The sequence below is a fragment of the Pocillopora damicornis genome, chromosome 14, assembly GCF_964200805.1.
Source record: "Pocillopora damicornis chromosome 14, jaPocDami1.2, whole genome shotgun sequence".
NCBI classification, from domain to species: Eukaryota; Metazoa; Cnidaria; class Anthozoa; order Scleractinia; family Pocilloporidae; genus Pocillopora; species Pocillopora damicornis.
In genome coordinates, this window is record NC_142683.1 from 7,084,587 (window position 1) to 7,112,572 (window position 27,986).

The window sequence follows — 27,986 nt, forward strand, 5'->3', positions numbered from 1 at the left end:
CGTGTCGTGCAATTTTGGTCTGAAATCATACTTGGGATTTCAAATCACACGTATGATTTCAGCCCAGATTGCACTCCACTCAGTTCAATAACCATTATAAATGTTCCATCTGTCAAAATTAAGGAAGAGGATACAATAAACTCTAGGCCATTAAAAAGTGGGAAACTTAGGAAAGAATTCACAGCTCTGATATTGAAAATATACCTACCTTAATTGCGATAGAGCAGCTTAGGAAATTTAAGTGGAAAACCAATTTAAAATTTCTGCTTATCTATGCAAGCTTGGTGTGGAAACTATCGTATGAAAGGAAATTGAAATTATAAGTATAAACTCAGCTGCCAACTACCATAAGAATCAATTTTTCCAGAAAGACCATTAACACTTATATTTACCTAAAATTTCACTAGTAATGGTGAACAAAAGTACCTACATGCAGGTGTACAATAAAAGCAAGCAACAAAACAAACATCTTTTAGTTTACTACTCAAAAGCTACTGTGGCTTTTTTAAAATTTTTTTTTCTTTTTTACTTACTAGAATCAAAGAACTTGAATGAACTCGAATAAATTGAAAATGGTTAAATATGGGAAGTTTACGAATAATATGTCCCAAACAAACACGGAAGAATCAATAAATTTTCCCGTAACAGAGCTTACTTAGGATAGTGGCGAGAAGAAAGAAAAATAGACTACAAGAATGCAAACAGTGTGCAGAAGAGTGCGGTCAGAATTCTGTGGCTGAAGAAGAATTGTTCATTGAGAGAGCCTTAGAGATTAAACAGAGTTACACAGAATTGTGTACTGGAGAACCGAGTAATTAGAGAAAAAAGTGAAAAAGACAGTGCGAGGGTCTCGGTGCCTTTCGTCGAGCGTGGTGTGTTCGATAGCTAGTTCCCCCGATTCGATAGTCGTAACAGTACTACGAACTTTGGTCATGTGTCAGTAAAGACAGAGTTAACAATGAAAGACAAGCTGTTCATTGGGGACCTAACGGAGTACAAAATGTCTAATACCCTTTATAAAGCTTCCCTTGCGGGCTAGTCTCCCTAACTGGAGCCTGCGGTTATTTTAAGTAAGGCTATCACTGAGAAGAGAAAAAGAAAATTCGAGCATTTATCACCAAATTTGTTCAAGATGCAATCTCCTTTGGGAGGGTATTGTCTCTATCTTCCAGATAAACACGAAAAGCTCTCTCCACGGCAGCGACTCCGAAAAAGGACTGCAAAACTTTCACCACTACTAGCTTAGTCGAGCTTGCAAAATCTTCGTAATTCTCCCGCACGAACTCCACCATCCGCGAAAGTTCGAAGTCAACAGCTACCACCTCTTCGTGCTCATACTTATCTTTAGGGCCCATCGTGAACCGAGAACCGAGCTGCTCGAACGTTAGTCGCCTCTCGGGAGCCACTCGTTCATCCGACAGGTCCACGTAACCACAGCAACCCCATTCATGCGTGTCGAACTTGAGGTACACGGTTGTGAGGCAAAGAGCCTTAATGTCGCTGCCTTTCAACTCTACTCGCAGCTTTTCTTCCAGTCCTCTCACGGCGGTCTGAATTAGATTCACGTAAGGCTTGCCGTCTTTATAGATGTAGTCCTTGACTGAAACACTTTCCACAGCCCCGCAGGTAAACTTGCTTGGGGTAGGCATTCCCTCTGAAAAATGACGAGGGAAAAAATAAACAATATTTTATGCGCTACATTTTTCGTTGGTCTATTCTAGGATTGCTCATCGTTATGTTTACAGTCTCGTTATTAAGTATTGCGAATTTCTCTGCATTTGGACCCAAAAAAAAAAAAAATAGGAGAACGGGCCTTAGATGAAACAAAGCTGATGTGTGTCAAAAATCTAAAGGCCTCAGTTTTGAGTTTTGTTAGCTTACCTTGTTCGTGTTGGTGTTGTGTTGTTAAATTCAAATATTCATATTCAGTGCTAAGAGACAAGGGATTGTATAAAGGGGACACGAGTTCATTACATGTAAACCTCAATAAACAAATTTGTTGTGGTGGCTTGTTGTTCAGCTGATGATGATTGAAATGACAACTGCTACTTAATCAACATTAAATATTTTTGAGGGGAATTGACTAAAATCATCGGTGGAATAGGCTCGTGGAAAACTTTTTCCTCTCTTAGTCAAGGATTGGTGTAAAAAAAACAATCTTGTTACCTGCAGCTGGGATCCCTGTTCGCCAGATTTTCCCGCCCTATGGATCACGCGTGACACGGAATGTTTTGTGTAATGGCGGTCGTTTGGTTGTTTTGTTATCGATACGTACATTTTGGTCCGTACATAAAAATCTATTTGGGTGGCTTTAAATGGAGATGTATTGGAGTCAGATATCATTTTCCTTTTAATCAAAATCTAAACTCGTAAACAGTTACAGAACTCTTAACAAAAGGCCAAAAAGGGTGTTTGAACAAAATAGGTACCTCGATTAGCCCTTCTACCGAAGATAAATTTCTGAGGTTTGTCCGCGGTCAGGACAGCGACATGGAGGCCGAAAGATGTGCTGAACACCGGATGGACAGTAGTCTTGCACACAACAAACTCTCTCTTTTTAGAGTCTTCTAGGTTCCTCCAGATCTCCCGAACGGCTCTATGATGACAGTAGGTTGATTGTCCAAACATCAGTTGTATTTCTTGTCTTTCTTCTTCCTCCTCCTGAGAGGTAATCAATGTTTTGAGGGCAATGGAAGGATTGTCTGCGATCTTTTTGTCGATAGCATCCTAGACGCACACAAAGAAAATCATTCAAGAGCAGCGACAGATCCAGAGAAAAGGTCCGGCATTCCCCTACATAAGGGTTTTTTTAACCATCTAACGAATCCAAAATTCTTGAAACGACAGATTGCATGTTAATTTTACAATATAAAGTATCTTTAAATGCTAGACTATCAACTTGTCTTGTAATATTGCTTAGCTTATCTATAAGAACAACAAATTCCAGTGTGTATTGAGGCACAGCGTTTGGAAACCACTTATCAAAATTCCCTGGACCCTTCCCTGAGGAGAAATCTCTACAAGAAGTCTAATTTAACACCTTATAAACTGCAAGAACACTAGGACAAATCAAGCGTCTGTTCTGTTCTCTGTACATTTTTACGGTGACGAAAGGGAGAATTTTTTAACGATGCGGAACTCCTTTACTCTCGTAACCTTAATGTTTGAGTCAGTAGTGATAATATAAGGAAATATTAGAATATTAGGTGCTGGCCTGAATGTTCTAATAAAAAAAGGTTCTTATGAAAAAAAGAGAAGCTAATTTATTTTGAGGCACTCGTCGTTGTAATTTCCATTGTCTGAAGCTGTTTTTCTTCGTCGTCCTATCTTGTATGTACAAAAAACCATATGTGAATGCAAAATCTTGTCTTCATATATGTACCTGCCTAAATCTTCCGTAGTGCTCCCTATACTTCCGTTCATAAACCCACTCCTTTGGCACGTCGTTGTACTCCTTATTGCCAACCTCTACAGGGCACAACAGACACTCAGGGGGGAATCCCTGGGGACGAACTGCTGTCTTAAAATATCCTTCACTGGACTGTTGGTTTAAGAAGACAAATCAATCAAGACATACATAGGATAAGACGGAGAAGCTTAGTGTAAGCAGCCTACGAGCTGACCTTCATTATTAGCGTGGAGGCAAGAGCGTCTCAACTCCCACGGGAAAGCTTCAGGCATCGAGCAAAGCGCGCTGTCTGCAAATGGGTCTGGCACCAATAAAATTAGTTTTAGACCCCTCACAGACCTCTCGCTGGCGAAGAAACACTCCTGCCGCAGCGCCAATAATCCCACGCAAATATTACTAAGCCATCAAAAACTGCGGAAATGGCAGTGCTGCTGTGCAAAAGATCACAAGTTCGTCGCTGGGAAAATCGACTTTGTCCGGAGTTTACAATATTTCATGTGATACGCCAAGGCCAGAGTTTGAAAGTACCAACCCACAACAATGGTGCTGGGCAAAAGACAACAAATTCGTCCAAAGGAAAATCAACTTTATCCAGCGTTTACAAAATTTCAGGTGATACACCAACAAGGCCAGAGTTTGAAAGTCCCAACCCATCACTTTTTACGAAGTTGTGAGGATATCATGTACTATAGGCATGCCATGCATGCAAGAGTTTTTTATTGGGGGTGGATGGATTACTTGAAACATTGTAAGTTATGTCTACATTTTTACAGAAGGAAAGAAGAGTATTAACACGGAAAAGAACGAAAATATCGAATTAACTCACACACAGGTATTTTGTGATAGATTGTGTGTGTTGTGCGAATAACTGTGACCAAAAATAAACTGTATTGGTGCCACAGATACCTGTTAGTACAAAATGCAGACTGCAGACCGGATACTAGGTACTAGGTACAAAATGTAGACTGAGAATCTAAAGGATTTTTTCGTCTGGTATGCGATAACATGTCATCTTACAACTTTCCCAGCGTCACGCAATCGCTCTTCCGTGATCAGCTTTCACGATTATTTTCATTATTGTGGTTGGAATATTCCTGGCCCATTTCTTGATCAAAATTGATCTTAATATAATTTCAAGCCTTCCTGTTGTCTTCTCACTTTGCACGCGAGTTGGTTGGTGTGATGTCTGTACAGATTTTACCAACGTAATAAAAATAGATGTAGATGTATAAGTAAATGAGATGTTACTATTGAATATTCAACAGGCGCAACATTCGAGAAATATTTGACAGCTTTGCACATGGTCCGCACTAACATCTTTTTAAGCGGTATGTGTTTATTTTGTCGAAATAATGCGGACCGAGACCAAAACTGTTCCTTCGACTCGATACATTTTCGACGTTAGTCGATCACATCATATTTACTTACCTCCGTAAATCATTCATTCCAGATAACAAAATCAAATAAACATGCAAATCTGAATTCGTCTTTGGCCAAACACAAACGACTCCACAAGATCACTTTCTCCAGACATCGAAAACATATACTAAATCGTCCATTGTTAATTTTAATCGGACATTCATCTGGAGAAAGCACCGAGCAAACCAATCCAGAAAAATATAATCAACACACTCAACAAATCATGAATCTTGCAACACAGCTTGCCGTTAAAGAACTGCTCAAATCAAAATATTTGGTGCAATTCATCAACACCTCAAGCAATATTTGATTCATAATTTTTGCTCTCACTCTCGTCGGGAAGGAACAATAACCATGATCGTGCTACAGTGCACAGAGCTCCATTTTCTTTCGAGAAACTTTCCACCGTTTTCACAGCATGAGTAACAAGTTTATTACAAGTAATCTGATATCTTTCATCTGTCCAGTAGTATCGCATTTCTCATAAAGCGCGGTAAAATACACGTTAAAGATACAGAAAAGCTAGCATTCCTCATTCTAAAAGACGATTCCAATTTGCCAACCGTTCTCTCCGAATCCCCCATTACTTCGTTGAAAGTTGAACACCTCTCAAACCACAGAACAAAAACGACGCTCTGATTGGTGCGAGATACATACCCTAGTGCGGCGATCTGATTGGTGCGAGATACATCCCTAAATGATCTGATTGGTACGAGCAACATACCACTCTCTGTACGCTAACATAGATATCATTAAAAAGAAAACAAAACAAAAACTTAAAAATAGTAGGGCTCAGCTTAGGCATCGAAACAAATAATACAACACCTGCCCGCACTAATTACCACTACTCCATTACCACTAATTACTACCGCGGCATTACCTCGTCCACCAAGCTCTCAGCAACGAAGACATAAGTATTCTGGAGGAACCCACAGGAAAAGAAGTCAGCGCTTTTGGCTTCGGTTTGGTACGGGTTAACATCACCTTCAAGAAAAAAATTTGGTAAGCCATGTGTTAAAGATTAAAGATTTTACATTTAAATGATGAAAGTGATGTTTGCATACGATAAAATAAAAATAAGAACAAAAAAACTATTGCAAAATGACAAAGAAATGGATAAAAAACGCTTAAATCTTTTGAGCAGGGCAGAATAACTTTTCTAATGCAGTAAATGACGAATCAAAGGAGATATTCAAACATTCCGATTGGCACTAAACACGATTGCAAATTCAAAAGTTGGTTGGGAATTCCAATAGCTCGTGTATAAAGTGCTTGTTCTGTTTAATCATGGCACGCAGTTCCTGGTCAAGAAAATTTTAGTTTGGCTTATTTTGACTTGTTTTTCCCTTTGCCGTTGGACTTGAAACGACGAAATTTACCAGTGTATTGACTTGACTAGAACAATTCTGGTCCCACAAGTTTTAACTGCGTAAAGAGAGTGAAGAAGTTTTCGTTGAGAAGTATATCTATAAGCAACAATTGCCAGTGAGAGTAAATGAAAGTAAATTTAACTTTTGGAAACTTTACCACTAAAATACTCCGAAACCAGTTCGTCTGCTGTTGGTCTCATCTCAGGATTTTCCATACGACAGTCCTCGATAACTTTTCTCAATAAACCACCCAGTTCTTCGGGCAACTCCACTCTGTCCTCCTTCTTTATCAAGTTGTTTTGAATACCTAATACACTAACAGAGTTTGTACCCTGCCACGGTGTATTTCCTGTTAACGTATAGGCTACTACTTGTCCATACGAGTAGATGTCAGCGCGTAGATAAAAAAGTTCGTCACCAAAGCCTGTGTGCTCTTCTTCCACGGTTTCATTTTCTGTTGTGTCTGTCAGTTCTGGGTGAAGAAAGTAGCAGTTTGTTTGTAATGCTAACGTACTCATTCTGGATGAAAAACCATTCATTACTGGTAATATTTCACCCGCTGTTTGGAGGAAATTAAGTCATGCAGCGTAGGTTTTCACTTAAGTGAAGGAGGGGGTGCATTGGGGTCTATTAGAAACCGCAAAACCGTAGAAAAAAAATCATTCAAAAGCGCAAAAGCGCTAAAGAATGGGATCAAAACCGCAAACTGCTTGCGAAACCGTCAAAACTGATAAATTTTTACATACCAGTTATCAAAACTCTTATTGATCCAATACAGTGGTGATAAGTGGAACGTACAGAGGTTTTGCGGCATTCAAGATCAGTGGTGGTGCATATTTGCCGCTCAGATCGAAGGGAAACCGGAACCCAAATAGGAAAAAACCCGAAAACCACATCGGATACCAAATCCAAAAACCCATTGGTGTTTTTTACGAATACCGAAAACGGAAAACTGCTAACTGCAATGAACACCAAAACCGAAAAAATTCTGATCAAGGGTCAATGTTACCTTCTTTATTATACTCATTAGCTGTGATGTAACCATCCCACACATCAGGTGCTGTCCAACGTGCATGGAACAAAGACAGATCATTGCCACTCCTCTCAATTGTTCTTGATAAGCCAAAGTCTGCTAGTTTTACCCGCAAGCTTCTGATTTCCAACTTGATTAATTTATGATTTAAAAATAAGGGAATAATCAGGATGATATTTATTGAATGTTTTCTAGAGATACTGACTGAGTTGTTTCACAGCTTAAAGATTGGACGATGTAGCATCAAAGTTTTTCAATATTTTTTCAACTCATCTATTTTTTATCTTCTGTTTATATTCAAATTTATTCAATGTTTTCTTTTCCTGGCAAACAGGTCTCAAAAGGGTAATAAAATTCCGGTAAGAGTGATTCTATAAACCCTTGAGTGTTTGCCGTGCAGCATGTATCCAAATAATTTGAGAAAAAAATTGACTCGCTGATTTTTTTTCTTTATTTCAATTTGATCTATTTTAACTAATTAATTAATCAATCATTTCTTTTCCCTTTTTGCATTTTTTCATTAAGCTACAGTCTGTCTTCTTTTTTTCTGACTGAAGTCTAAAACAGATGATTTCTACAGGAATCTCACCAGTATATTGTCAGGTTTTAAATCCCTGTGACTTATTGGAGGATTCAAACTGTGTAGGTACATCAAGCCATTGGCCATTCCTCTACCAATGGTCCACACTTGACTTTTAGGAAGTCCCCTAGATTCTGGAGTTTTGTGATCCTCGACAAATCTGTAGAGGTTCTTAGGAATGTACTCCATCACCAGAAAAGGGCATCCTGCTTTAAGGGTGAATTTCTCATGTGTACTAACATTCTCAAATGAGACATCACGCTCCAAAATGTTCATTCCTCTGAATGCAATAATGTTATCATGCCGAAAATCTCTGTGTATCAAAAATTTAAAATAATTTTAAAGAAGCTAGTAAGAATGAATTTCCAAAGAGGGGTTTTAACTTTGAGTAAAATGTAACTGAGAGTAACTAGAATAATTTGATATTCAGTAGAATAATTAATAATGGTAATAGGACTAAGTGCAGTCCAATTCGGTTTGTAATCATATGAGTGATAAACAAGATCGGACGACCAAGAAGTGTGATTTGTTTATCATGAGTGTAGTGATTACAGACAGAATTGGACGACATGAAGTCCTATTACCAATTAATCAAAACTATGACAAAATTTGAGGAAGAAACTAGACATCGGAGAAATGTTTTCATATGTGAGACAACAACACATATTCATGACGCGTTCCGTCCACTTACACAGGCATGACCTGTTAACTGTCCCTTCAACTGTCCTTTTACACTGTCCAATTACAAGTATGATGTGTACACTGTCCCATAAGTGCTCAAATCAGGTTAGTGATAATCAATCACGTTCTCGAGAATTTGGTTATAACTAATCACATTCACGAGAATTTTGCTATAGTTTTGATTAAAAGCAGAAGAGGAGAAGTGGAGAACGAATGGTTCGAGCACTGAAGTCCAGGTCGAAAGATCCAAATTCAAGACCTGGCTGGGTCAATATGTTGTGCTCTTTGGCAAAGAGAATGTTGTGCTCCAAACAAAGTATACAGGTAAATAGGTACCAGGGTGTTGCTAAGGAAGTCTGGTGAAATGCTAAGGGGGGAGGGGGGGGGTAACCTTGCAATGGATTTCCATCCCATTCAGGGAAAGTGGTAACACTCCTAGTTGCTTCATGTTGATTTGGAAATCAGGACAAGCTTCAGCTGGGTGAGCCACTTGGCTCAAGAACAGACTAAAAGCATAAGAAAGACTGAAATAAATTTACTTGGCAAATAAAATCACTCAACTTCAACAAAAGATTTGAAGAGAGGTTACCAATATTTTAAGCTAATGACTGTAACATTAAACTTTATCTATAAGAAGGGCGGAAATGAGGATGTTTAAAAGTTCACCTTAATAGATTTCCTTCTGTAAGCAGAGATCTTGTTTCTTTAAGATTTTTTAACACTTTAACAGCAACATCATTCCCTTTAAGCTTAGTTTTATAAACACTTGAAAATCCGCCTTCCCCTAGCGGCTCCCATGCTGCTAGTTCATCCTGGCTTACTTTCCCAACAGTCCTAAAACCAGATGACTCTGCAAGGAAAGTTGTGTTCAAAAGCCCATTCTGTTTATATATTAAATATTGATTTGCAGTCATAAATATTGTAAATGATCCCTTTACGCCCTAACATTCGTGTGCATTTTTCTATACTGTTCTCCGAACATTTCCTTCCTTTTCTGCCTGTCTCATACACTGAATTCATCACCTTTCACTTAAATCACCAGGCTTAACATTTACCATCCTTATTTACATCATCATTGCACAAAAGCATCACATTTGACATACCTATCCAAGTTAGTCATTATGGAGCTTGTTCTTTAACCCTTTAATTAACAAATAGAGAAGCCTTGACTGTGCTCTGTTCTGTTATAAAGCACGCAGGAAGCGGCTAGAACACGAAAGAAGTGTAGGGAGAAACACTAGACGTAGTCGAGTGTTTCTTCCCACTTCTTGAGTGCTCTAGCCGCTTCCTCAGTGCTTTATAACAGAACAGAGCACAGTCAAGGCTTTTCTATTTGTTTTATAATAAAGAATCCGTTAAATTACCCAAGCATTACTTTCAATTTTCAAAACAAACTTTATTTCCAAAGCGAACAACAATGTCGTCAGCATGCTCTATACTCTCATAAAGCACGCTACAAAAAGCCAATCAGAATCCTTGTTAGAATGGTTCAAATAATCTGGTTCAAATAATCTGATTGGCTGTACAAGACTAAAGCTGTCAAAAGTGTCAATTCATCAAAGTTCAAAAACCATCAAAGTTCACATTCTTCGATAGTTTACAAACTAAAATAGTTCGGCAAGTCGAGTTTAACACTTTTGCATGAAGTTTTTAAGTCTCTAATACAGAATCTTGAAGTGAAATGTTTAGTGAACTTCAGCCGAATTATGGCTCATAAAAACACGCGAGTTTTTTCCACATGACAAGGTAGAAAACAAACTGTTCAAGGCGAGTGTTTTTTGAATGAACGACAGCCGAATTCACCGGAACATGAAGATCGCTCGTGATGACAGCGCCGCAAAACTCGGCTGCAGTGACTGATGTGAATTGCCACTCAACGTATTGGAAAGGATATCAGAGCAAGCTCTTATTTTTTCGCTCGAAGGGTGGCCGATGTAGTTTCTGAGGCTTGCTTTACTGTGATGACCGGAGATCGCCATGATGAGCGAGCCGCGATGAACTTCAGCATGATCATATTCGCTCAGACACCGTCATGATTAGTATGAATTTTATGCCGGTTTGGCTATATTTTTCATCATTTCTTTTTTATTCTATTTTGTTTTTGAACACTGAACTTCATATATTATACGAGCGTTAGCTGTGTTTGATTTTTATTACCGTACGTAAGCTTGCAATCTAACTGAGCGTGAAAATCTTTAAAACTCGGAATGTTTATTTTGTTTTTCCTTTGAGGATTTTTGTATCTGCTCACGTTTTGATAACGTAAATTACGGCGCCTGGCATGTTTACAAACCTTTGTTTGATTCTTCTGTTGCTACTTGCCGGCTCGCTTCAGTTCCGAAATTTCACTTTCAATTATCGGAAAAAAGCTAAAAAGAAGTCCCGGCAAAGGTCGAACATAGTACAATTGGTAGATGGCGTGACAGCTGTAGCTCAGCTCTATGCTCTATACTCTCATAGAGCACGCTCTTTCAACCAATGACGGCGCGCGTTATATCCGAACTTTATTATAAACCCTAAGAGTGACTAGCATCTAATTTCTCCCCACAACATCACCCCTGAATCACATTAATCACATACCAGGAAGCTTTTAATCAGTAAACAAATTCTCCTTGTCAGCACCTTAGGAAATGTATAAAGAGCAGTATGGAGAATATGTATAATGACATCAGGGGAAAAGGTTAAACCGCCAAGCCTGCCACAAGTCCTCTGTAGCTCAGTGGTAGGCATCCAAAATATGTGTACTAATCCTATCAGAGCACTCTGAGTTCTTTTTCTCCTAGTACGCTTGTGTCATTCACTGAAAACATCAACTTTAATTTCATTTAAGATGTTGACAAGGAGAAATTTGTTTAAGAATCAAGAGCTTCTCCAGTTGGTGATAATTTCCTTTGTTCTTGTGACCCAACTGTTTGTTTCAGGGGTGATATTGTAAGGAGAAATTAGATGCTGGTCACTATTTGGGGTCAATTGGTTGAGGTTACTTCCCACCTTCAGAGGCCGAAAAACTCGATGTTTATTTTACTTGACAAAACTGAATTCAAACATTCAAACTATCGTTTCCATAAAAAAAAACATTTCTGAAATCTTTAAAAGCACACGAGTTATCTGGAGAAACGTATTTTTAAATAGAAGTTAATATATCAGGAAGGTGTCGTAATCTCTGGCCTGGGCGAATCCCCTGGGGGGAATTTTCGCGGCAACCGCTCGTGTTAGGCCTGGTGTTGCGCCTTGCGGCTCGATTTTCATGTTACTTCCACTTCCAGCGCGCACACGTTACAAAATTTACTCAAGAAGTGGGGAAAAAACACTCGACTAAGTCTCGTGTTTTTCCCTACACTTCTTTCGTGCTCTAGCCGCTTCCTTCGTGCTTTATAACAGAACAGAGCACAGTCAAGGCTTCTCTATTTGTTAAATAGGGCTGTGTGGAAATTTTACCGTACCAGCCTTGAAAAAAAAAAAATTAAGAATCGCCTCGAATTTAATTTTCGTTGTCTTGCTACTTGGCTCATTTTGCGGTTTTTCCATTTTTGTCGCGGGTTTTTCTTTACTTTTGGCAACTTTGCTCATTATTGTGTCGCCCTCCTCAACGCTCCAAGCGATCGAAATTAAAAAAAGTGTCTGCAATGGGTTACTTTTCCCCGGGCAATCTTGATCCATCGTCATGACGCCAGGAGGTTCCGTGGTCCTGTACACGGCTTTCAAAAATGGCGGTACAGTACGCTCGATCGCTGGGGGACTGGAGACGAGAAACATGGAAGTGAGGCATCAGAGGCCAAACAACAGCGTTCTCTTCAGCGTGGCGGTAATTGTTACTGTTTTTAGTGTCTTTTTATCTTCTTTACATCGTGAAAGTACTTAAAAATGACATCTAATATCAGCTTAAACGAAGATGACATTCCTGGTGCCTCACTTAGAGGTTGAAATGCTACAGAATTAAAAAACGATGAACTAAAATTTTGGTTGAAGTGTCGAGGCGACTCTGGAAAAGGACTTAAAACAAAAGTAGAACTCGTGAAAAGGTAAGATACACGAAGAGCTCGATTAGTGAAATAGTACGCCTGCCTCCTAAATATCAAGTTATAGCTTCACTCTTTAATGTAGTTGATGTAAGTTTAATTAAAACGGTTCAATATTTTTTTTACAGAGTCGAAGAATTCACCAAGAATGGTAAAAAAAAAAACAAATCGTGGATCCCGATCCAAATCAACTGTACACGCGAAGAAAACTTTCTTTGACCAAGTCTACTACTAGTAACTTTTCCAGCGAGCGCCAAGTTCGATCGGTAAAATATTCCGAAGAAAACTGGGGTACTTCTCTTGAGAAAATGCCACTGTTAAAGGCTGAAATGGACGAGCACATTGTAAATTCTGGTAAAAAAATCCCCAACAAAGACAACCACAAGCGTTCCAACCAACTTGAGGAAAGCACAGACTTTTCTTCAAGATTAATATCTTCACGAAATTATAACAACAAGTGATCAACGAGGGTTCTATTTTAAAGCCAAATGCTCTCACAGTTTTAAAAAGAATGATGCCAATAAGCTTGCAATATACATTATATCTGGTAAAGTGTTGCTTGCATTTTGTAGTTGTGTCGCTGTAAACTGTAAACTGCTTGGCATTTGGCATCTTACCTCAGTGCAGTCAGTAATAACCCTTGTTGCTGAGTATTTTGCTTTAAAAGCTTCTGGCATGGTGTTGTCAATTACTGTTCTTGAGAGCCATATATTAATCTGAACAAATTTAAGGTACATAAAATTGACCCAGGATATAACAATACGGCTTACTGTTGATAATGAAATATGGAACAGATTACTCAAGTGCTCTTCAGAAAAGCCTTCTCTTAGACGACACATCACTAAGTACAATTGCCTTAAGAGCTCTTGGGCGTCCTTTTTTCTGATTTACTGCCGTGTTCGTTGTCGTAAATATCTAGTGAAGGTTCCTCGGTATTTAAAGATGTCCTATACCTAATGTTTTGACCATATTCGCCAGGATCAAGAAAGTCAAACACTGTTTTAAACACCTCAAAGTCAGGAAATCCGGTGTAAAAGCTGATCGACGATGACTTGGAACGAAATCTATCAAAATTGAATAGTTTAGCTTTCAGTGCTTCGTTCTGTTTCATAAGTTTATCAATCTCGGCTTTCAAATCAGCAATCTCTTTTTCCATTATTACAATTAAAGCGTTACATTCTGTTTGAGATCCTTTGTCTTCGAATACTTTGTCTTCAGTCTGAGTTGTCCGTTTGATGGTGGCTGTTCAATCAATTCGAAATTATCTTCATTCTCGCTAACAGCTTCTGAGATATAGTCTAAACCCGTTGCTACTAAATGTCTGAATGGCGGAGGCTTTCGTTTACGAGGAGACGTGCGCCACGAAAATACTGTAGGAACGACTCCAGGTTTGAGATTTATCTTACTTCCACTTAGCGATCTCTGAAAGTCCTCCGTTTTAAAATGCCTCGAGCATACCTTAGTGGATCCACTTATCTGAACGTTTTTCCCTTCGTCTCTCCTTATAGCATGAGTCCATTGTTTTCGTTGAGATTTATCAGTAGGGAAAATAAAATAAGAAATTTTTTGACCCTCTTTCGACGAGAAAATTTGTCCTGAAACAATCACCATTTTCCAATCAATCGAAATCTTGAGTTGTTCACATTGTAATTCAGCGTGGATTTTTCAAATTCAAAGCGTTATAAAGGATGTAATAATAAAACTTCCAAACTTTGACAAGTTGATCGCTCTACACGTGAAAGATGTTTGTTTTGATCAGGCCTCTGATGCTTCGTTTCAGTGCACTCGTTACCAGTCTTCAAACTCCGGTCGCACTGTGCCGCCATTTTCGAAAGCCGTGTATTGGTTTGCGGTTTCAGGAGGCGAGATAATATGAACCTTAAACAGTCAGGACGGCAACGCCAAGGAAGACTTCGATTGAAAAATGAATTTCTGCCTTTAATTAGAATTTCAAAAATGGCTGCATGTGTTAACCGTCTCATACGGCGCCACACCTCAACTACGGCATAACGTATAAAAGATGCGTTGAGTTCCAAATGGAAATTAAAACAATTTGCCGTCGCGGTTTCGGTTCGCAGACGACGCAAATTGTGGCGATTTCACGTTGTTGTTTTGTATAGGACGGCTAAGAAATGTACAAAGTTTTAAAACTTACGTGCTGCGCTATTGTTCTGCCGGTTGCCGTCGCTGTCGTGGTTTGCTTAAGGTCCCTAATAATCTCCTGGCGTGGCGCGAGTTGTTTGCGAACCTTGAAGAGCTAACTGAATCTCGCGTTTGATTTTGGAAGGAATACAATCACTTTGAGCGAATATATACGGTAAATAGACTTGACCGATTTTCGTCAATTTTCGCCAAAACATCCAAGGAATAATGAAAAACGAAAGTGTGTCGGGAAGTTTTGATATATGAAATATTTGTCCCGTGGCGTCCATTGGAAAAACATGATTTGAGTTGTCCATTTAAAAGCATACTTTCGTAAAACCAACAACGGGTCAACAATAACAGATCAACAACATAATTTGATGTAATCCCAGTCTAAACTGTCGATTTATCTTTTTGATGAATTAACTTTTCTCGGAAGCGATTGAACAAACCCCAAACAACTTTATAAGACCTCAGGGGAAAACGGGCGAAGTAAGAAACGATAATTTTACTTCCCGATACATAAAATGGAAAATAACAATAAAATTATAAACATGTATACCTTGTTCGTTGCACGAGGCTTTTATCAGATCAATATTCTTGTTTACTTGATGTAAGATGCGTCGAACTTGCTCGTTTGTCACCAAGTCACTTCCGGCCTCGAGAGAACTAATTGCAACACGAATTTGTTTCTGAATTTTGCCCAGCAATTGTAGCCTATTTCCTGCTATTTCATTTAGGGATAAGTTTGCAAAATCATCTCGGACATCCGCCATGGTACACTTCAAGCTCAGGTGTCACATTTCATAAACATTCGTGTCAAAATATGTCGTAATGAAACTGATTATGGTGCGTTTATCATGCATATGGCGATGAGGTAATCCATTAAGGGATTCCCCTTAACTCTGTCCGCGATAGTACATTCGATTCCGTTGGTGTCTTTTCCAGAGCATTTCCAAATTAGGACTTTGACTAACAACCAATCACACGTTATGTACTAATATATTATAATGCTAAATCGAAAGTAAACTCTGTCCTCGCAGAAATAACATAAAATTATGTCACTTTTTATTTCTAGCCGATGAGCCGACCAGAATTGGCAATCTGTGGTAGAGATTTTTGTGAGTGTTAAATCATTTTGCTTTCTTAATATTTCCCAGTTCTTATAATTTAGTTATACTCTTACATTTACTTTTTACGCTTGATAACATTTCCGAGTTCTTCCTGACTATTATGGCGCGAATTAATAAGTACGTTGGCTTTACATAATCTATGTCTTTTTATTGCTTTTCGGTTTGGAAATCATTTTGAAAGGCTTCAAATTGCCCCGTTTTCTTTCGATGATGCGATCGAATGAGCATTAATGATGAACGGAAACTGCTGAAATCGCTTGATCGATCGATCGGTGTAATAACGAAGTCAAACACAAGCGTGATCTGTCTGTGGCGGATAATTGCCTCCATCGGGTTGCAATTGATCACTAAAGAAGAACGGTTAATTTCGAATGCCTCGTGATTGTATCTCGTGATTGTTTCTATGCTAAGAGTGTAGAGTCTTGGATCTTCCAATTGTTGTCTTGTCTGTGGTGAAAACTGAAAGCCCTCTACTAAAGCTCGTACAACACTGTGTAGAGACACTTCACACTTTATTATTTTACACTGTTTACAGAAAAAATAACTCAACATAACATGATTTACAATGATATAGAAAAAATACAAACAGAAATTAACTAGAAGAAAGAATGTTTAATCGTGTATAGTGACCAAAGTAGCCAATGAGCTTTAGAGTTTGTCACTGTCATGTGTAGATATGAGTTGGGGTTGGCTGCATGTTAAGTATAATTTAAAGATATCCGAAAATGTTTGTATGATCTTTGTATGTATTCAAAGGGAACAGAAGAAATGATTCTGTGATACTCAAAGCTAATGAAATTTAACCGTTATTCCAATTATATGTTATGAAATCATCAACTAATTCCCAATTTCTTCTTTTCCAGGGAAGCGTGAATGATCTGTCCATAATGGATGAAGATGGTATAAGAAGAAGGTACCAACAGTGCAGTAGCATTTTATACTCAATTTGTGGCTTGCCTTGCTGCTTTTAGGATTTAGTATGCTGTCAACTCTCACATTTCATTTCGTTATGTCTATTATTTAACCCTTTCACTCCCAAGATCTCATTAGTAATTCTCCTTTCTGTCTGCCATGCTATTCTCATGATAAAAGTTGGGAGAATTTAGTATGGGATCAGCCAACTATCTTCTATATAATTATTTTCTCTATTCTCTTTACTTTTCTGCTTGATGTTGATAATGTGAGGAGGGATCATGTCTTAGTCACTCTTTGGAGTCAACTCTTTAACTCCCTTGAGTGACCATGAAATACCAAATTCTCCTAACTAAAACTAACATCACAAGAACTGTATAGCAGACAGTAAGGAGAATTACTAGTAAGATCTTGGGAGTGAAAGGGTTAAATAATAGACATAACGAAATGAAATGTGAGAGTTATGAATATTATAGAATGATTTAGTTGCTTTGACTGTTTCACTGTTTTTGTTTCTGATTACATGTATACATAGTTGGAGTGGAGGTTCATCCTCTAACGAAGTATCATTACATAGGCAGTTGTCTGACAGGAATGACACCATGCTTAAAATGCAACTCCTGGTGAGTATTATATCCCTAAGTCTTGTGGAAACAGCTGGAATAGGATTGTCACAATTGTAAATCATACAAAACCAAATTTAATTTGCCATGGGTAATAATCAGAAATCTGCCCAATAGAAATTTGCATGCCTGAGGTTTACTTCATGCTTGCTTTAAAGAGGTGTTCTACCACTAAGAGGTAGAGCATCAAAGCAGTCAGGTCAGTTGGAGAACATTGGAGTGCAGGGCAAAAGTCTGTGGTTTGATTCTTCATGGGGACTGAGAATTTTCCATGATGACTCAGAATTTCTCACGAGGACTCAGAATTTTTCCAATTCATAGTCCAATACACGTGAAAAGACAAAAAAAATATCTTACCATATTTCATCACCAAGTTAAAAAATTCACCATATTTTTTATTCTATTTAAACACAGAACACTTAACCCTAACCTTGATCTTTACTGTATACAGGATGTGTGTAAAACAGTGCATGTGAACCTAGCAATGACCTAGCTCAATGTAGAGTCTTTGTGACTGAGTGGTAGTGTATCTGAGCAAAGCATTCCCAGGGGCTAAGGTACTTACAAATTTTTCATTCTCCCACTGTCATAGAAAAACCAAAAAGGAACTTTTTCTACATCAATATCCAAAGAAAAACACACAATCCTATATATTCTATCTGATTTACTGGAAGATATATTTTCAAGAGAAATATATTAAATATAAAAAGAAAAAAATGTTAACTCTTTGATTTCAAATTTAAGATTTTCCTGGTAATACTATCCCTCTCTCCTATGGATGGTACTGAGAATATGGGAGGGGTATATGTTAAGTTACAATTTCCATGCATTGTAACTCAAGAAGTGGGGAGAAACACTTGACTAAGTCTCATGTTTCTCCTTACACTTCTTTCACGCTCTAACCGCTTCTTGCGTGCTTTACAACAGAACAGTCAGCACTGTCAAGGTGCTAAAAGCCAACAATCACAAGTTGTTTTGGGTCACAAACGTTTATGTCTCATGTGAGAAAATTTAAGTAATTCAATATGCAGACAATATCTGCTGTGATTTTTTCCTGTGACTTTCAATATATAGTCTCCAGGCTTGGTCCCTTACCTCTCAAGAACAGGAAGCAAGCCATAATATTTGCTATATCTCATGTGTCCTATAGGCAAATCAACATAAGACAACCATAGCAGTTTTTCAGGGAGGGAAAGCTTTACACATAATAAGGGTCACTTGTTTGGCATCCCTCTCCAAGGGAAATGACTTTTTGGATTGGTTATGTTGTTCGTGCAAGAATTGGCTTAACATGATGGATTGCAACCTTCTTTAATCCAACCTTTATACTAACACCTTCACATTCACCATGATGACAAAATCGTGCTCAAACTATAACCAAAATTCATAGTGCTCCAAGCATATATGATGTAATAACAAATCTGTAACAGTCAGCGATCCTAAATATACATGAAAAATATCAGTATTTATGACATAACTTAGACACGATGCCCACTCTGATTGGTAGAAAATCCATTATGTATTATCCCAATAAACCCATAGAAAACTGAAACATTTTCTTGTCCTAAGAAATGGTGCCACACAGCTCCAGAGATTCTGGACTAGATTTCCCAAAACTGCACACCGGAAAGTAAAAGTTCACATGTTTTTACTTCAAGAAAATTGTAGCAACAAACAAACAGGATTTTCATTCTGTAGCAAAATATAGAAAACAAAATATTTAAACGTAGAACAGCACCCAAGAAATATCCTTGAATTGAGATAAATGTTAGACCTTGTGGAGATTGCAATTTCTAAGGATTCAACAGGTTGAATGAAATTTGATGGTAATGATTGCCAACAGCTTGTCCTTTTTCCCCATTTCTTGATTCATATAGTTTTCATGAGTAGGGAGTGATGTAAAATGAAGCCCCACTCATTCATTTATTGATGACTTTGCAACCATTATAGCAAATTCACAGTCATTTTGTTTTGTGAATGCAGTGTTCAAGGCTTCCACACCTTGTAAAGGACTTTGATTGGGAAGTTAAGAATGAGTTTGCAAAGTCTCTTGATGATCACAAAGAGAATGGCAATGATTGGCGAATGGTAGCTTCTCGGCTCGGCTTCTCAAATATCATACATCGACTGGAAAAAGTCTCCAAGCCAACTATTGAACTTCTCAGGCAGTGCACTACAACAACCTGTAAAGATCTGTTGGAGATTCTTGTAGATATCAATAGAAGTGATGTGCTGGATGATGTGGACAAACATTATATTGAGAGTAATACCAACTCTATCAGACCACCACATCTAAGATCTCCCACACAAGAGAGTGATTATGGCAACAGCACATCTTCTGGTCTTTCGTGGCAAGACTCTGGATGTGAAAGGTAAGACAATAAACTGTTTTATGTGAAAGTGACCAATCAGAGTGACTTACATTTGCCAATAAAGAAAAACCTTTTTCATCATGCTAGGCTTTCAAAAAATCTTTCCGGAAATCTACTCTTAGGGATGGGTTTTTTTTTTTTTTTTCAAGTGCTGTCGAACTCTTAACAAAGAAGATCCAACACCATTCAACAGCAAGAAATATAAGTTTATGCATATATGATCAAAATGTGCCTCTTTTTTGCAAAACTTGCAAAAGCAATGATCGATATTTATCCTTTTATATTTATATTAAAATTGTTTGCATGCTTTTAAGACTTATAAATTTTTGTTGAATAGTGTTAATTTGGGCAAACTTGTGACCCTTTTCCAGAGCAGATAAGCTGCATCACTGATTTGTTGTAAAAAATTGGAGGCTTAAAGTTGTGCTTTATATGATGGTGTTGCAGTGATTTAGGAGAAGGATTTTCTGGTGTTTGATTTTGCACCATTTCTGTTATTTCACACAGAATTGGTTTGTACTCAGGAGTACATTTTATCATGTAGCCTTAACATTCAGGTCAGAGTTGTCTTTAGGAGGACTGCTGTTTTGACAACCTTTGCCACACATCTGACTCAAATTGTGACTTTGATGATGACGTCTCTTTGGAAAAATGAGTCACTGTTTATGACAACAATTCTTGGCAGGACCAGAATTACCAGTGCTCTCACTTACACCATCAGACTACACTATCAAATTGTTATTTCAGATGCAGAATTTATGTACAATTTTATGCTAATTAGGAAGAGTAGAGTTGATTGTGGTTGCCCTCAAGTAGTGGCCAGTCAGAGAGGAGATGCGAGACCAAAAAGATAGCAGTGGCAGATCTAGGGGAGGTGCCTGGGAGGGCCCAGGCTCCCCCCTTATTTTGGGTAAAAAAAAAAAGAATCACAGAATAAAGAAAAGCTGGCAGGGCAAGTGAGTCAAAAACCCAGCACCCCCTTCCCCCCCCTGAGCTCAAGGTCTGATCTGCCACCGGATAGTGTTTTCACTAAACTTGTAAGCTAATCAAAGTGTACTGGAAAGTGTCTTGTGTTAAATGTTAATTTGTTACTTTGTTTCACAGTAGCACATCAGAGGTGGTGGCAGAGGAGTCAGATGAAAAGGGTGAGTGAAAATGATATTTGAGCTGAGCAACATTTACATGGTAACACACCACAACTAACAGAATTGGGCCAGCCTTCAGGTGAATCTGAAATGAATACTCAATGCTCTTAATTTCCAGGATGTTATTTATTTAGCAATTCTCCCATCTCATGATGAGTTCTTTTACGTGTAACATACACAAACGTAAAATGTGTTCAGCACGCCCTTATTTTGAACGTTGTGAAGCGAGACTGTCCTCTTCAAGCGTGGAACACAGACAGGTGTTAAAATCGTTTTCTATAACTAGTCTATAAGTCATGAATAAGAACCCTCTCCCAAGCCTATTGAATTTTGGGCTATCTTATCAGACGAGAGAGCCCCTCCTTAATTAAGCTCCAGTTTTTAATTATTCAGTTCTTTGCATTCCTTCAACCTTCCATTTTCAGTGTCTCTTATTAGGCAAGCCTATTGTAACTGAATGTCATGTACCTCGCTCTGTAACTACCATGTTTTTTAAATGCTCGGAAGTTCAAATTGTGGTCCTTTAGTTTTCGAAAAAAACAAAAAAGCTGGTTATGGTAAGCTGTAGAAAGCAAAATTAAAAGAACTTGTTTTTTATTCATCATCAGGTGAAGATTTTCATTCAGTTGAATCTCAGGAGTTTTGGAAAAACATTCCTGGAACTAAAGAACGAAAGGTACTGTTTTCATGTACGGGTACATTGTGTACTCTACCTTATAGCTTTTTTTTTTTAACGTTTAATTGCCATATGAGAATAAGAAAAAAATTGCAGACGTTGCCCGTTTATTGGAGGCATTCCATTAAAAAAATGCTGAATGGTAATACTGAAAATTGCATCCATGAAAGAAGATGTTATTTAGTTAATAACACTTGCATAATCGGAGAAGAAGAACTCCGAGTGCTTCCAATCGGGTCGAAGCTACAACCTTCCAATTAGTACTTTGAATAGTCTACCACTGAGCTATAGGTGACTCGTGACAGGCTTAGCTGTTTAACTGGGTCCATGATGACAAACCATGTTTGCAACAGCAGCCGCTGAATAAACAAAGTTCTTAGTTTCCAAAGAAGAAACCGTTGTTCTCTGCCAGAGGGCGATTAGAACACTTTCAATAGACAAACCACTGACTGGGGTGACTGTTATCCAATTAATTTTGAAAAGGCTTGCATCAGCCAATTTTGTAAAAGGCTTTGCATCATCTCAGTTGTTAGAGGCTAATTGGGCTGTTGTTGCGGATTTTGCCGTTACATTCGGGTTTCACTTTTCTAGAGATGGAGTAATTTTTGTCAAGCTGCCAAGAAAACTTGTCCGAAAGAAATTCAGCAGGGAAATGTGCAGAAATTTCTCAGCAAACTGCTCGGCCTTGAATATGGTAACACAGATGGTAAGTAAATGATAAAGTGTTATTATTTCATGTTCGGTTGCGATTACCTGGAAGTACGTCATACAATACTATTCTTCATGACGCTCATTAGTGCCCCTGGGTTACCTGACTTTAGACTTTATTTTGCTAACATCTGTGCATTCCGTCATTGTCATTATCATTATCATTGTCGTTATCATTGTCAGTCATTATCATTATCATTATCATTATCATTATCATCATCATCATTTTCATTGTCATTATCATTATAGTTATCATTGTCAGTATCATTATCATTATCCTCATCATCATCATTATCATTATCATTGTCACTGTCATTATCATTTTCATTGTCATCTTCATCGTTATCGCCGTCGTCGTCATCGTTGTCGTCACCTTCATCGTCATGATCGTTGTCGCTCTCTATCAACTTATTACTATCTTATCGTTATCGGCGCTGCCATTGTCATCTTAATAAGAATCATCATTGTCATCTCTTCCAGTTTTCACTGATGATAAGAAGGAGCTCTTCTAAGCCAAAGGAATATCTTGCACAAATGTCTTCGAGACACCTATTGTCACGTTCAGTTTATGTTGATGGTGGCTTAGATTACATGATTCTCATAATTTCGGGTTGAGTTCGACCAATTGCGTGGGAACTGTTGATAGTACACAGGTCACATTTCTTATTGTATCTCGATTGTATTAATGAAGTTCCGTGTACCCACATAAGGTCTTTTATCAAAGATTTTGGCACTGAATTTGTCTAATTCTCTGTTTCTTTTGTTCATGGTGCTAGCAACTGACAACATCAGACTTAATCAGTTCTTGGAGTTGGTGGCGCTGTTTGGCCCTTTCAAGCCAGGACCAGAGGGATGCCTGCAAAAGGTGCTCTTCAATTGCCTCAGATAATTGTTTGTGTCTAGATGAGAAAGAGACAATTAAGGGATTTTTTTGCGCGTAATAAGTACGTTACTAAGGTTTCAGTTTGAAATTGGAAGGAAATAGGGAGGTTAAAAAAACCACGACGGCAACGGCAACGGGAACGTCACTAAACGAAAGATTTAATGAGCAGAACAATGGCTGTGCACGTGCGTTATGGTAACTTTCTTTGTATCCTCTGCAAAACTAGAACGTGAAATGACCAAACTTTGCGTTGTATGGAGAACGTGAACGACGCTGGCTTATTTTTTAAATTTCTTTTCTTAATTTAACGCTGTTTTCCATATTCAGTTTCGAGATAGTTTTGACAGTGAGAAACAAACTAAATTACTCTAGAGTATTGTGAGATTTGTAGGTTAGATATAAGTTATTTTTTTTAACCGACGTTGTCCACGGCGTTACCGTGGTCGTTCCTAAAATTCCCTAAATTGGGGTACTTTGCTTGCAATGAAAGTATTTTAACCCAAAAATAGTCGATTGCAAGCACTATATCCTACACCCATGGATTTCAATAGAAGCCGCCGGGTTACCGGCAGTCTGCTTCCGCCTTTAACCCTTTACGCCCTAAGATCCGTATGTATATTCTCCATACTGTCCTCCGTACATTTCCAAAGAGGCTGACAAGGAGAATTTGTTTCACAATCAAGAACTGCTTTAGTTGGTGATCATCTTCTCTATTCGCGTGACTTTCATGTTTGAATGAGGGGTGATATTGTAAGGACAATATAGATGCTAGTCACTCATAGGGGCTGAAAGGTTACGACCTCTCACCGCCTTCTGTGTAGCCTGTCAATGGGCTTTCGTGTTTGGGTTTCGCGTGGGCTTACACACGAGTGAGTTACTTCCCGGTAGGCCATTGGTTTTCGAATTTCCTGCGTTTAACGAGGAACGTAACATTCGGAATGATCAGGAATGAGAGGCAAATTACAGAGGTTTCAGTAGTAATTACTTAAACAGCACTCTCTTCAATGACTACAATGCTGGAGGGTGCATCTCCGGTCTTCTAGATTTCAAAATTTTTTCCGGGGAAACATGCCCCCAAATAAACCCCCCTCCATCCTTGGGGAAAGAGCCTTACAGCCGCCCATTACACAATGGGTAGCTGCTCATGGAAAAAAAATATTGAAGGCCCCTGTATATTATACAGTTTGTTTAATTTATTGATATTAGTTGACTACCAAACGCGACTGCCGTACCAGGAATCCATCACTCAAAGGCTTCACATGGCTAGAATGAATATAGGGTTAGGACGCGGATGAACATCTCACTTCGTCTTTCTCTCCTGCATCTACGCTTTTCATGTGTTTTCTGTTCCGTGTTGACGATTGGCGTTTATCTAATCAAGTTTTCGTTTTTGCAAGAAAAAGCATAGAAGAAAAAGGAAAATTTTCTCTTGTTTGGCATTTAGCGGTGTAGAATTTTAACCTCTTTGAATTTCTCGCCCTAATGGTCCAGAGTTTCAGTCTCTAGAAACATGTTGTAACAGCTGTACAGTAGAGTTAACTTTCAATCATCTGACATAAAAGTTACCGGTCGAAAAGTTAATTTTTTTGACTTGTTTACGATAATTATTTTTCTCTTATTCTTTTTTTAAGATGTATGATTTGATGAAGAACTCAATTTCAGTTCGAGATGACGGCAAAAAAGAGAGGTAAGTGTAACTCGTCAAGGAAGGAGGATACTATAACTGTTAGTTATCTTGGAGCTGTTCGACGTAAGCGGTGACATTCCTCCCTGCCCCATTCTCCCCACGGTCACACGTCCCAGACAAAAATTAATGGTCATTAACTATATCAGTGGGATTTCATTTGCTATGTGACTTGTAGAAATACCAGCAACGATGTACCACATGCTCGTTTCGTTTCGGTGTTTTCGGAAACACAGAGAACCTCTGAAACTGCACAGTTTCTGTTTTCAAAAACAGTCTTCCAAGTTTTCAACAATTCCGTGAAAAGGAATGTTTTATAAAATGACTGTGATACTACAAGTGCCCGGATTGGTCAAGAACCCATCGGTTATTGTGCCGAAAAACCCATACTTTATTTATAAAAGTAATAGACTGCACTCTCTATAGGTTTACTGGCGTAATAAGCGAGGTGAGTTAAAACCTCTTTCAATGGAGTATAAACTGTATCAGGATTTCGGTGTTCTTGTAGTTAACTTCATTTTTTAGTAATAGTGGTATTGCATACCATAAACAACTCATTCCATTATTCTCTATAATTTTATTCAAACACTGTCTTTTGTGCGCCCTACCATTCGACGATCCCATAGCATCTTCCTTGTTGCATCCCCAAACCTATTTATGCATTCATCATCGGTCAAATCATGATATTTTGTTGGTTATGCATAATTGTTAAAAGTCAGAAGTTACCTAATGTTAAAGTATCCTTACAAGTTGGTTTGCAGGTCGAATGAACGAAACCGAATCAGACGAACGCCTTAGAGACCAGATCCCAGGGCATTTTCTTCTCCGGATCAGTTCTTCCAAAGCTCACGATGGTGTATTTGTACTTTCCGTTAAAACAAAGGGTAGTGGCGTAGTTCAAATTCAAATTAAGGTAACTGACGTCAATTGCAAGTGGAACGAAACGATCGTTTGAGCGTTGTCTTCAAATGAGCCAAAAACACCTTTGGACGCCGCAATTTTAAGAACATCTTTGTAACCTGGCCGCATACGCAAATGCGCGCTGCACAAACAGCTAGTACCTTTGCTACAATTTTATTTACAGCAGCTCAATATGTTTCAACAGTTCTCCATTAGAATAAGAAAGAAGGCTTTTTGGTACGAAACCCGTTGTTGGCCAGGTTCCTAAGCGAGGTTTAAAATGGCGGCGGCCGTAATAAAATTATTATGCTCGTTCGTAGACAATTTTGGAAACGTCAGGCTTCTCTTTGGACGCTCATATCGTGATCTGAGTTGAATTTCACAAATTCTTTTGAGATAGTGATGCTGAAAAGTGAGCCTACGTCTCCTTATAAAAAGGCAATTCTCTATGACTCGGGCTTAAAACAAGACACTTTTTTCGCACTTACGTTCTTTTCCTTGTGGTGCAAATCATGTTTCGCAACGTTTTCATTATTAGAGAGACTTACAAACCAGCAACCTTCTGCTTGCGGACAGAGAATTCAAAGATCTGAAGTCACTCGTCGATGCTTTGAGGCGAGATGTTCTCTTGGAAAACTGCAAGCAGCTTCTAATCAATCCATGCCCGGGACTACCGCTTAATGCTATTTTCGCTGGCTATGTGGATGCTAAACCAAGACAAAGAGGTCGCGGGCGGGGGAAACCTCGAAAGTGATCAAGTTCAAGTCGACTAAAAAATATTCGTGATTTCCTTCTGCATGAGCAGAGACCATTTCACTTTTTTCCTGACTGACTGTCAACCTTGCTGAGGTTAGACTTATCTTGGCAGTTCAGACGAGAAAGCTTGAGAATTTTGTATAGTTTCAACAGTTTGCGTAGGACGTTTTTTCCGTAAAAGGACCTACATTCGTAGTAATGGTGGAGATCTGTGACCAGTTATACGAAAAGCTTTTCTTTGTGCATATACAAAAACGCAAAACAAAAAACCAAAAGGAAAGGAAATCACCATGCTTTTTTGGTAGGAAATTACCATAATTTTGCTCCTAAATTGAGAAAAGAGTTTTATTTATTTTTATCCTGCGTAAAGGTGTTCTTGCTTGATTTTTAAGGTAAGCTTTTTAAGTTAAGTTATTGGAGAACTCGGGAACTTGTCAAAGAGTCGTTTTTAGGTAGACCCGAGATAGTGCCAGACTTCAAATACGAGTATATCATTAAGTAGAGTTTCAAATTAGCGTAGGTGTTCAGATATTTATTTTATAACAATTGTTTTCATAAGTATTTCCCAAACTCGTTAATAATTCATGCTGAGAAAACAAAGGAAATTTACAACCGTGAAGGAGGTTTGGATATGTGATCTTAATTATCATAAAATTTGGTGAACTTTTGCTTTGATTTTCTCCAAGAATTATTACTGGTTTGAGAAGCTATATCAAACATTCGAAAGGGTGTTTCATCCGATATCCAAACACCTTGAGGTTGGTTAAAAAAAACTCAGCTGCGCCTCGTTTTTTCAACCACTTGTCGGTGCTTAGATATCGGATGAAACCTCTTCCTCGTGTTTGATATATTACAGCACTGTTCGTTGTTGCAAATGCGCGCAACTCATTGATGAACATGCGCGCTTTCGTGTGTTACTATGAAAGTAAAGATAGAATCACTGATGAATGAACCTGATGTTGTGTGCAGTGCATTTTATGACATAAATGTAAATAAATAAGTAAATAAATAGACTTTAATGGCTACCACAAGTACTAGTGGACCCAGTAGTTTACATTGTGGGCCAGGCAAGATAGAGAAACAAATATTTCAAATAAACACAAAGTGCTTGAAAATCACAACTGGTGGGAGGCAAACCAGTTGGCGATTTACACAACGCAGCCAAGGAGTTGAACTCGGGGCGACCGAGAACATATCCAGTGAGGCAGGGTGGAGGACTTGAACCCGGGACCACCAGAGTACAAGTATAGCGCCACTTGGCCACGCCGTCTCCTCAAATATTAGTGAAGTTTGTCTGTGAAAATGGTCTATTTTATCTTATTTTGTGATCAAGTAGCTGATTCTTATGAAACCCATCAAAAAGTGCAATAAAGCAATCAAAGCGCAGGAAACTGAATGAATTGCCGGCCAGTGAAGCATAGACGAATTAATTTATCGCAGAATGAAAGCAATGGCGTGGAGAAACTGAGTAAAAATTACCAAACTGATGGTGCAAAGAAAACTAACCAGAAATAGCGATATGCAAGATAAAGGCGCAAACT

General features: G+C 38.4%; 2 protein-coding genes across 5 annotated transcripts; one reads left to right on the plus strand and one right to left on the minus strand.

The window, feature by feature from the left end:
• Positions 1-370: 370 nt before the first annotated feature.
• LOC113671083 (uncharacterized) lies at positions 371-15,569 on the minus strand. 2 transcript variants are annotated; one of them, XM_089194478.1, is made up of 9 exons: positions 15,216-15,569; positions 9,159-9,342; positions 7,821-8,124; positions 7,208-7,361; positions 6,356-6,670; positions 5,709-5,812; positions 3,383-3,541; positions 2,430-2,727; positions 371-1,654 (listed from the first exon to the last, which is right to left on the minus strand). In XM_089194478.1, the coding sequence occupies exons 1-9, from the start codon at positions 15,427-15,429 to the stop codon at positions 1,128-1,130; spliced, it is 2,259 nt and encodes a 752-aa protein (XP_089050604.1). In that variant the 5' UTR covers positions 15,430-15,569; the 3' UTR covers positions 371-1,127. The 2 variants fall into 2 exon arrangements, with proteins under 2 accessions (XP_089050604.1, XP_089050605.1); XM_089194479.1 differs by lacking the exon at positions 9,159-9,342 and having other exon boundaries at positions 15,216-15,564.
• A 91-nt stretch (positions 15,570-15,660) lies between these two features.
• LOC113671084 (uncharacterized) lies at positions 15,661-27,560 on the plus strand. Of its 3 annotated transcripts, XM_089194495.1 has the most exons (12): positions 15,730-15,774; positions 16,650-16,699; positions 17,234-17,321; positions 17,773-17,878; positions 19,305-19,693; positions 20,798-20,838; positions 21,447-21,514; positions 22,106-22,220; positions 22,999-23,087; positions 24,737-24,792; positions 25,540-25,702; positions 26,228-27,560. In XM_089194495.1, the coding sequence occupies exons 5-12, from the start codon at positions 19,407-19,409 to the stop codon at positions 26,441-26,443; spliced, it is 1,035 nt and encodes a 344-aa protein (XP_089050621.1). In that variant the 5' UTR covers positions 15,730-15,774; positions 16,650-16,699; positions 17,234-17,321; positions 17,773-17,878; positions 19,305-19,406; the 3' UTR covers positions 26,444-27,560. The 3 variants fall into 3 exon arrangements, with proteins under 3 accessions (XP_027043102.2, XP_089050620.1, XP_089050621.1); XM_027187301.2 differs by lacking the exon at positions 17,773-17,878 and having other exon boundaries at positions 15,661-15,774; XM_089194494.1 differs by lacking the exon at positions 17,773-17,878 and having other exon boundaries at positions 15,661-15,774; positions 17,276-17,321.
• Positions 27,561-27,986: the final 426 nt, after the last annotated feature.